The sequence below is a fragment of the Furipterus horrens genome, unplaced genomic scaffold, assembly GCF_987537825.1.
Source record: "Furipterus horrens unplaced genomic scaffold, mFurHor1.1.pri manual_scaffold_9, whole genome shotgun sequence".
Classification (NCBI taxonomy): Eukaryota; Metazoa; Chordata; class Mammalia; order Chiroptera; family Furipteridae; genus Furipterus; species Furipterus horrens.
This window is the reverse complement of record NW_028327179.1, coordinates 42,637,114-42,648,692: the sequence shown is the minus strand read 5'-3', so window position 1 is coordinate 42,648,692 and position 11,579 is coordinate 42,637,114. Positions and strand designations below refer to the sequence as shown.

Sequence of the window (11,579 nt, the reverse complement as noted above, 5' to 3'; positions counted from 1 at the left end):
GGGCAAACATTGCTATCCAATTAAAAAAACTTTATTTTATATGTTTTTGAAGATAATATCTAAAGTTGCCCTTGTCTGATTCCTGTCATTGGCAGTGGCAAGTGGCACTCTTTCTCCAAGAAAATTCCACCAATGCTAGGTCATGTTAGGAACAAATATAAATCTGCTTTCTTTTCTAATCACAGCTATGGAATCAATTTCAGATGCATCTCCAGAGCAAGGGCACATAGACTTTGTCTTTCTCTATTCGGGAACCTGAGAAGACTGTGAAGTAGATCAGATGTGGGAGAAAGAAGTAGTGGAAGCATTGCCTAAGAGAAGCCCAACTCCATCATTTATTTACATGTTTATGTAAACTGTGGTGCTTTTATTTGAAAATAATTTTCTCTCTCTTATAATATTTTTGACATGAAACTTTGGTCTGCCCCCACAAGCTCTATCATTATAGTCTCACTAACAATGGAGCAGTAACTATAAATACTCTATTGCAAGGAATCAAATGAGAAAGCAAAAACTGACACACTCATTTTAAGCTGCATCGTATAACAATGGCTCAGAACCCAGTAGTTTATGAATGAAATAAAGATACTTTATTTATTACACAGGCACTTGGATATTCACATGCCCAACATGATACACTTAACAACTACGGAAACATGAGTGGAAAATGTCTGTTTGTAGGATAAAGAGAGAACTTTCACCATGGAAAGGTGAATGAGTGCATTAACAATTTTTCCTTTACTTTCCTCTACGAATTTCCAAAATCCACTGAAGATTTTAAAAGTTACACTTGAAATAATATGTAACAAAAACTGATCTACATATTAGCTGGTACACTAACTTGAATTGAGAGCAGTTTCAAGTTTTATCACAATGCAACATATTTAGAGTCATGCTTGAACAGATTAGGTTAGTAGCATGCATTCCATTCTGCCATAGGAATACTGTTAATCTATTTCCCAACAAAGTCAAAAGATAACCCAGTGCATAGAAAAATACAAATCACTGAAGTCAGTATATTATGGGACTGATCTTGGGACTTACACGGTGATGATGAAGTCCTGAAATGCCATGCCCACAAAAGCACATTAAAAAGTGGATAAACATATTGTATCAGACAATCTCTAAAAATTAAAAGATGAGGGCTTTAAATTAGGGGAATGTTCTTGCTGTGTGCTTTGAACAGCGCCTTTCTGCTCACCTCCTTCTGGCTTGATTGGTCCATCAGACATCACCTTCCTGAGGGCTAGCTGGCTTTGGTCTTGGTTGCCATTGGCTGGTGGAGGCAGATTATCAGACTGAGTTCTTTGAATGGGGAGGACTCCTGCTATGCTGTGCCTGTGCTGCTTCCTGGCATGATTAGACTGACCGCTTTTATGTGCTGCTGTGGCAGTGTAGGTGAAATGGAAACCCAGAGTATGTATCCTCAGATGAGACCGGCTTATGTTAGTCATGCAAACAGAAGTGATCTTTTGCTCTAGTTAAATAAGTTGTGTTTTCAAATGCCAAAATGACACCACATGCACAGCACTGAAGGGGGTTAAAACTGGCTGTTTCTTTAGAAATGATGATTTTGGGGGATAGGGAGAATGTGTTCGTCTCTCTTCATTGTCTGGCTAGCACCTCATGGAAGTTACAGCGTACCTACATTTGTAAAAATCGCTGTATTTAAGTTTTAATATATCAATTAAGTTTTCACAAATCAAATGAAAATGCAGCAGTTAAAATGGGTACATAGTTATGCTTTAAGTTATATTTGACTGTCAAAGGATTTCCAAAGGTTAGGAAAAAAAATAACCTCTATGTTCTCTGTTACCATATACAAGTATGATCCAACAGAATGGACCTGATTATGTTCCTTAATGAGGTTGTGTTGCCTCATCACATAGGCTTATGTACATATTAATATTATATACTTTCTTGAGAATATAAGAAACATGACTTTCTTCATAGATCTCTTTTTTCTAAAAGACCACAAAGTTTCCCATATGGAAAACTACAACATTTCACATGCATAATCTATGAATACTTTTAATCTTAAAATGGCTTTTCCCCCTAGCTTCTAAAACTTGACTCTTTGTCATATTACTCTTCCGCCTCAAATTTTTGAGTGTTTCTAGATGTAAAAATCTCATGGATAACCTGCTTTCAATACTTGTGTGTGTGCTTTTTGGGGTGTAATGCCTGGAATGTTGGCAGTCACTGTGCTTATATGTAATTCCTGCATCCTGAAGGGTATGTAAGGGCACACAGAAGGGACACACAACGTTGTTCGCCTGCAAACAGCACAGACACTGCGACCAAATACCATGAGCCAGGTTGGATGGATGGTGGAGACAAAGTAGAAACAGCCAGTTTTACTGCAGTCTATGTAAATTAAAAAATCTAAAGAAGAGCATATTTATGTACTGATAGTTCTTACACAGACAAAGGGACAGAGAACAGAGTGAGCAGGGTATGCCAAAAACAGAAAGCAAACAGGAGAGGACAGCAGGAAAGAAAGGCAACAGATGAACATTAAGCTGCCATGCTGAGGAATTTATTTGCGTCTTTTACTTGGTTGAAGGCGGAGTTGTTGCACAGCGGCTTCGGCAGCGGCTATAGCAGCCCCTGCGTCTTCCAGGTGGGTCTGAGTGACGCTGGTTTTGCTTTGGCTGCGCGATGGTCCGTGAGAGCGGAGGTGGCCTTCAGAGGAGGATTTCGAGCTACCGGGGCTACTGTGGGATTTCTCAATGGTGGGAACCTGCATGTCTGGTTACAAAAGAGTACAACATGAGTTCAAGTTGCACAGCGTTCCTGTCAAGCTTGGTCTCACATAAATTGAAACTGTCTTGAGATTTGGTTAATCTGTTTCTTTGGCTCCTTTATGGGATTGCTCACCATACAGTAATATGACTAAATATTTGGGAAACAGTTTTGGGGAGGAAAGGCCAATGGATAATAATCTTGAGAAGTCTGAGGAGAAGAATACATTCCAACCAACCTTATGTGAATGAATATATTTAGTTTCACCAAGCAATTCTGCTAATTCTAAGAGGGTCTAGGTAAGAGACAAGAGGCTTGCATTGTCACAGGAGTTGTAAGTAAAAATGTAGTGACTTCTTGGATGAAGGTGTGTGAGTTGCTAGGATATATTAAAAGTGAAGACTGTAGAATCCTCGCCTCAGTTGATTTTGAGAATGTATATATACATCCCGTATAGTCACAGAGATAGAGGTCTTTATACTATTGATCTTCTAGAATGGTCATTAGGCCAGAGCTGATCTGGCTCCATAAATAATCTATAAAAGTCATCCATCTATAATAAATCTATAGCACTCATGGTAGTCAGTGGTTTGTCATATCAATTCAGTGGCCTACTTGTCCTGTACGGCCTCAGTTTCCTACTTCCTAGAACACTTGTCTTCATAATCCATTCCTTTCTAATGGGCAAAGAACCACTTTTCAACCGAATGTGCTTTCTGATTCTAATATAAAAATTTGTATTTAATACTTATAAATCGTTCAGCATATCAAGGTAAGAAGATACTGCATTGTTATCTCATGCAGGCAGTAACTCAGTTTATGATGAAGATTAACGCTGTGTTGTAGGGTGACTGGTAATGAACCTCTCAAAAGAAAAGCTCTTTCCAATGGGAAAGCTGTGCGTGTTTCCAAAGGCAATATATGGTGATGGAATTTTAAAAATTAGTTTGTTTTTTAAAAAATCATAGAAATAGCTTGAGGCAAACATATAGGAAAAGTTTAAACAAACTGCAGCATACCAATTATTTTGATGACAATGGAAAATGTTTTTGATGTGATAAGTTAAAAAAGAGGCAAAACTATACTTAAGCATATGTTATATGTAATACAGTAGTAGTCCCTGGCTGGTTTGGCTCAGTGGATTGAGCGTCGGCCTGCGAGTTAAGTGTCGCTGGTTCGATCTTCCAGTCAGGGTACATCAGAGAAGGAAAACTCTGACTCCAAAAAACCTCCGCTGCCTTGCGGCATACCTCTTCAGGGGAAAGGCTAGGGGAGTAAACCCCGACAGAAAATCCGGAGCCGGAGTCCCTAAGGCGGTTTGACGTTGTAGTCAACACCGGCAACTCCTGCGGCGCACCTGAAACCAAGCTGTATTGACTCTGTCTTTCCCTTGGACCCTTCAGCTGCGAAGAGAGGGGGGGTCTGCTGCATGGGCAACAGCAGACCCTCCATATCACCCTGCCCAGGCTCTGTAGCTTCAGCTTCACTGGAGAGGACACTCCAGCGTCATCGCAAGATGTCGATTCAACATGGGAGGAGACAGATACCGTGTCACTCCCGAGTCGGACTGCACAACCATTCTCGGCGGTGCAGATAGACTCTTAAGAAGCTACACCATCGTCTCTCGAGACGGACGGCTGCCAAATCTCAAAATCTCAGTAGTCCCTCTCTATATCGCGGTTCACTTATCACGGCCTCATTGTATCGTGGGATTTTTAGAAATATTATATTTAATTATTTATTGCAGATTTTTTGCTATATCGCGGGATTTTGCGGTACTGTATACGTATCTTGTTAAAGATACGTAGATTTAAGAGTGTAGAATATGTTTAAGAACATAAGTAGTGTTTATAAAAGTGTGGAAAAGGTTAATAAGGGAGTGGGAAAGGTTAATAAGGGGCTGGGAATGGTTTATAAGTGTGTGGGAAGGGTTTATAAAACCTTAAAATAGATACAAATACTAAAATAAATGTAAGGTTTCTATTCCGCGGATTTTCATCTATCGTGGGCGGGGGGGGGGGCGTCTAGAATGTAATACCCTTGATAAGTGAGGGAATACTGTATATAGGAATATACCTATGAAAAAATGAGTATTTCAACAGAAAAAAATATGTATAAATGATAATGATGATTATGTCTAGTCAATGAACTATTGAGGATTTTTTATATTTTCTTTTTGAAATACCCCAATTCATCTTATAAAGTCATATTATCACAGATTTTGAGAGCTAGGAAAGAACCAATAGCTCATATAACCCAACCTTCTCCATTTTACAGGCTGAAAAATGGAGTCAGAGAGGTGAAAGATTACAAAGTCATAAACCTAATTATGGGCTGATCTGAGACTACATCCCATTTCTCCTCATTCCATATCCATTATTCTTTGCATAATATTACATTAAATAACTTTCTAATAGAATTTGACCCATAAAATATATTCAATAAACAGGCATTCATATTCACAAAGGTACAGAGTGAACAAAAAGACAGAAGCTTTTTCTACTTGAAATGTCTCCTACCCTTGGCTGGGTCAGGGAAGATACCATGGCTTCTGCTTTTGATGACAGATGGCTTTGGGGGCTGCTGGCTGCTTTGCGTGGAGTGGGACTTGCCATGATCAATGCTTTCTGTCTGTTCTTTGAGAGGATACCACCTAGGAGTGTTATCGAGGTGAGATGTGCTGGATAAATCAATCAATACCTGAAAAAAAGTACAATTAGTCAATAAAATTTATAAATTAAGCTATACTACATTCATTACTTTTTTTTCCTATGATCTGAAATTTATTTAAGGATATAAACCCAAGGATAATGAAGTTGTCTTTCTCAAATTTCTTCACCTACAGTATTGGGCATAACAGCTGCTGCATACTGGGTAATGGATGAACATTTGGTTAAATTGAACTGTATACAATCCTGGGCTATTCATTAAAATTTTTGGTGATGATATAAAAAGGTAGAGTGAAAATTCAATCTCCTTATGAAATAAAGCTTTGGTAAATGGATACATTCTAGTCATCAACTTGGCTAGCAGTTTTGAAGATTGTTTGATTTTAGTTACAAGGGTCAAAATAAAAAAGAATGAATAATTTGCAATTACCAACTCATTCTGTCTACTTTAAAACATATTTTAGTTCATATCTGTAATAGGGATATAACTAACAGTTTATGATAAGAAAGCATTGTGTCATGGCTTTCTTAGTGTTTCATCAATAATGGTGCATTACACAGTTGCTAGCATCTTAGATTTAATGAGATATAAAAAGTGAAGACCAGTACAATGAAGATATGTTCTATGTTCATGGAAATATATATAAACCATAAGGACTTCATTAAATCAGTTTTTTGAAACAGATCATTAAGTCAGATATAACTCTATATCCTAGAGTAGTCCTGTCTAAGATCTAAGATCAAGATTAGTCCAGAAGGCGGCACCAGCACAGAGCCTGCAGGTAGAGGTCAAATGGTCCAGTTTGATGGAAAAGCAAGGTACAAGGTCTAGGAATCAAACAAGGCCTCACGTTACCTAGACTACACAAATGTGCTCTGTTGTCCCTATCAAAAGGGCATCATGTGTTTTAGGTGTTATAGCTTTTGGGAGATAATTTTTTAACAATAATTTATAACTTCTGCTCTACGCAAAGATCACTACACAAAATTTTTTTTTTTTTAAATGTGAGAGAGAAAATAAATCACAGGATCAGGCCTACTTTACCAGATTTCATGTTTAGGTTAGATTTCTTGTGAATTTATATAAAACTATTTTTATTGTTTTCTCTTCTAGTTTGTGTCTTAAAATATCTTGAGAGATTTTCCTCTGGATACTTGAAAGAAATCAGAATGTAAAATGTCATATCAAGTCATCATACATGCAGTGAGGAACAGCAGTGAGGAACAGCAATTAATTAACCTGACAATGCTTTTAAAAATATTCCATCTTATTTTTTAATATAATAAATTTATCTTAAATCTTTAACATAATCATTTGAATTCAAAGCATGATCATTTATCTTTTTATCAAACCAATTAATATATAATTTTATTAATCAATGTCACCCCAATATATTAAATTATAAATTTGGAAAAAGCAATTCCTTAATAAAAAGGTAATAAGTGAACCTAACTCTGTACTTAGTTGGTAGCATAATCACCCAGAGTGAGATTATGTCATGACATTTTAAAATACAGCAATTTGTCAAAGAACATGTATGGAGGACTCATGGACATGGACAACGGGGAGGGATATGATTGTGGGAGAAGGGGTGGGCTGGGTGGGGGGGGAAGCAATGGGGGAAAAATGGGACAACTGTAATTGAAAAACCAAAAAATAAAATAAAATAAAAAAATACAGCAATTTGACTCTACATCCATCCCTAGTGTAATATATCCTAAGGACAAAAGAACTGCAAAATTTTTTAAACACATATTTAATGTTTAAATCATAATGTTCATGGTGGTGTTTTATTATTATTCTTTGACTGCTGTGTGTATATTGTGTAATAAAGCAGATGAGTAAAAAGATCTTGCAAATTAATAAGTACATCAAACGGCCAAGTAAAAACAATTTATTAAGTTGTTATTCATCTACTCAAAAAGTAATCAGAAAATAAATTCTATCCACCAAAGGACATTACCTTATAAATTTAAAAAAGTAGTTATCTTATAAACTTAAGAAATATGCTTTGCAGCAAGCTTTTATTGGTAGTTTACAACAAAAGCAAATAAAAAATAAATCACAGGCTCACCTCACCAAGAAAGTCATTGGAAGAAAATCTATCATAATCCCACACTGTCACCTCCAGTGTTTTCTTCTTGAGCTACAGTTCAAATCAAAAGGTCATCACACCATTTCTCATCATAAATTTCCATAACACTTATATTACAGATTCATCTTGAGATCTTTCCCTTTCCATAAAAATACTTCAAATATTATCTAAAACTATGTGGGTTTATATTTAATATTATGTAAAATATCAATGATTTTGTAGTCTAACCTAGTGTAATATGAGACCTTACATTTTATAAATTTTACTAATTCCCTGTTAATCTACCCCCATCTTTAAATGTAAAAATTAAACTCTATCAATACTGTTTAAATACATGGGATTCATAGTTGCAAAACTGTCTAGATTATTTAGATAAAAGTATTTGAATTAGTGTTTTTTGGTTTCAGTAAATTGCCAAAAAACCATAGTAGCACTGACTTATTTCTGCAGGTATATTTAACTTACTTTAAATTCAAAAATCTGTATTACAATTTACATTCAGCTTCACCTTCATAGTCAAATCAGAAATCTTCCAGAGGGCAAATAATAAACCTCATTTCAAAAGACAACTCATCTGCAAATGATTTCATATAGCTGTCTGCTGCCTGTTTACTTGTAGTCTTTTCTCTCTGAATTTAAGATCACAGTCCTTCAGTAATTTTGTCATCACTGTTCTTGTATCAGCCTAAATCTGTCACACAGAAAAAGATCATTGCATACCTGTTCCATGGAGATACTTTTATAAATAACTGTTTGATTCCACTCAGGATTAAGACTTTTCTGAACATATTTAGTCCTTCTCTTGTACTCAGCACTGAATTGGAAGAAAAGAAAGAGTTACCTGATTATTCACCTGGACTGATGACTTCACAGTCAACCTGAAGGGCATGCAGACATTTTAAGATGACATTTTGTTTTGAATCACTGTGCAATCATCTCATCATCCTCATGTCTCAACCTTATTTTAAGTTACATGCACAATGAAAATTTTAAAATATGTTGGATGCCTTTAGGTCTATTTGCCCTAGAGTAGTTTTTTGAAAAAAAAAAAAGGTTTTGGTGTTCTATTGATACTATAATTTTAGAAATTTACTCTTTCCTGAATGAAGGAGATAATTACATGAACCATATAGTAATGTCAGTAACTTCTTGCCTTATAAATAATAATTCAGTATTTAACTTTGAAATAATTTTAAATCTAATCATGTCAGCAAAGCGACACGGTCTTTTAATTCATTTTTCTATAAAAATTGTAATAATTGTTTTGACTGAAGAAACAATGAAAAATGAACATTTATTAACTTATGTTTCAAATGTATTCTGACAGTCTTAGTAAAGTAGAATATTTAATCTAGTTATAAAACAATTTTAATTAAATATATATTCTTGGTTTATGTCAATAGCTTATATTACAAATGATGAACCAAAATAAATTTTTTTCTCATTCATTACAACTTGGGACATTTGAATTTATCCTTGACTTCCCATCCCCTCTGGGCAACAGTTAGAAGATTATATTCTACGAGTTTAAAAATAACTTATTCCCAAAACCTATCCTAATTAAGTCTGACAGGGCATCTGTAGCTGGCATCAACCAGCTGATGCGGTGGGAATTATTGCTATCTGCTATGAGCAATGGTGCCCACACAGACAAGGCCTTTCTCGAACCCTCCCTGCCTTTTTATGATTTTTCTGCTTAGGCTTATGTCTCAGATCCTATGGGCACCAGAATCCTGAAAACCAACCTATTTCTCTGGAATCCTTTCATAAGCCTGGACTTCACAAGCTACCTGTCTCTAAAAGGACTGGATCTTGACCCCTGATCTGTAGTTCTGTTCTCAACTATGAGCAGAATACCTCTTGCTGTATTCCTGACCTCAAGCATCGCCACAGCCTGGAATGCCTACTGTTATTCCCCAGACCACTAGGAAATAATACCTACCCATTCTAGATCACACTACTGAGAGTAACACTCCAGTCCACGACCAACTTTTATCTTTTTCTTTTTCCTCTCTGGTTTTATTCATTTTCTTTATCAGCCATATGCAAGGATAGTAATTCCCAATACTAACTGCATATTGGGATCACTTAGGAGTCTGTGTTCCAAGGGTGGAAGGTGGGGCAACCAGCACCACGCCAACATCTTCCTCCCTGTACCTTAGAGAGATTGGGCTTTAATAGGTTTGTGGTGATTCTTGAGCATCAGAATTTTTAAATCTCCTGGATAAATCTAATGTGTAGACAACATTGAGAACCACTAAACTTACGTCTCCTGAGACCTTGCCTTTCAGTCCTTGTGAACTGAATCCAGTTTAAGAAATCAAGCAACAATTCTGATTTCTAACCAACCCATATAAGTGTACAAAAATAAGAATGGGATTTGACAATTTTGTCATTGCAAAAATTGGGGGGAAATGTTTATATATGATTTAAAGAAACAGGTACGCTCATAGATGGTAGACAGAGTATAAATTTGTACATGCATATTTTAGATAAACTTGTCAATATCTAGTTAAGTTATAATTTATATACTCAAACACCTAGAAAATTCCATTTTGACTTATTCCACTTCTGCCCTAGAGAAATTCTCCCAACCATGCACAAGGAATTTTGTTCAAGAACATTCACCACAACATTGTTTGTAATAGTACATTAATAAGATAATGAATAAATACATTAAGATACGTATAACCATTCAATGAAATAGTAAGCAGAAGTTGAAATGAATAAAATATACCTTCATATACTAATATAGATGTATCTTAAAAATTATTGAGCAATTATTTGCAGAAGGATAACTCTAGTAAGTTGTCATAATTTAAAATTAAAAGTCATGTGGAATGATACTATAAATTATTTATGCACACATGTATATATGAACAACAAGCATTAATTTCATTAGTCTCTTAGAAATTATAGAAATTAAATTCTATTTAGTGACTATCTCAGGTGGACAGGAGAATGGTTTATGAGGGCTTAAGGAATAGCTGTAAAATGTTTATTATTTTTTAAAAAATGTTAAGAGTTGATAAAACTGTATAGTAGCAACACATGTATTAAGACTATTTTCTATACTTTTCAGTAAGTTTAAATTATTTTATAGTAAAGATTAAAAATTACTATGGTAAACTATATCCCTTTATATTTTATGTTTTTGCTTTCATTGTTACTTTACAATTCACGGCTATTCCTCTAGGTAGGTAAGCTTAGGGAAAAAAATGTAATAGTGTGAATTTTAAAGTTTCTATTTGTTTCAGAGTTTGATATCAAGTTGATGAGATCATGGGAAAAACGTATTAAAGATAAGATTCATAATATAGTGAAGAGCAGTAAAATTGTTATTTTCTTCAAATTCTGAAAAATTACATGAGTAATTGATAACAAAATGGAAATTAATGTCAAATGTAAATTCAGGTACTTTCACTAAAATTGTAAATGTCAATAGTATATATAAAATTATATATACTATTTATATAATAAATATAAATTTATTCTGCATTATTGAAATATCTTCAAAAGGAGTTATTAGTTACCATCTTTTCTTAATCTATAAATATGAATAATTGGTATAATTTTCACATGTGTATTTTAGTCATTTTTTATTAACATATTTAGCAAAAACTATTGAATGTCAACTCTGTATGAGGAACTGTGACTTTCTATCAATATATATTTAATGGTATGTATTGACATACCATTATAAATATGATTCATTCATGAAAAGCACTTTAAAGTAAGCAAATCAAAATAAAAACAGCTAACATTAAATGTTTACTTTTCTCCCAGGCAGAGTTCTAAATGATTTTAATATATTAACTCATTTAATCCTAATAGCAATTCTATGAGACAGGTATCATTTACTGTTCTATTTTATAGATTAAAAAAAAACTAAAACTCTAAGAAGTTAAGGCATGTTGGCAAGATTGTATCATTATTAATCAGTAGGACCGTGATTCAAACAGAGGGAAACTGGCTGCTCTTAAACATATGTAATATGAACAATTGATTAGGCTCATAATAAAATGTGAATAAGCCATCAATTTTCTTAATTGCAGGTTTCATTAGCTTA

The 11,579-nt window shown here is 34.7% G+C and overlaps 1 protein-coding gene across 1 annotated transcript in view; it reads right to left on the bottom strand.

The window, feature by feature from the left end:
* Window positions 1–567: 567 nt before the first annotated feature.
* PCLO (piccolo presynaptic cytomatrix protein) overlaps window positions 568–11,579 on the bottom strand; it is a 337,379-nt gene continuing 326,367 nt past the window's right edge. Inside the window, exons 17-20 of the mRNA XM_090286882.1 lie at window positions 8,231–8,324; window positions 7,490–7,561; window positions 5,265–5,445; window positions 568–2,751 (exon numbers count right to left, since the gene is read on the bottom strand). Of these exons, the coding sequence (XP_090143008.1) occupies window positions 2,540–2,751; window positions 5,265–5,445; window positions 7,490–7,561; window positions 8,231–8,324 (559 nt within the window). The 3' untranslated portion in view covers window positions 568–2,539. The remainder of the gene's footprint in view (window positions 2,752–5,264; window positions 5,446–7,489; window positions 7,562–8,230; window positions 8,325–11,579) is intronic.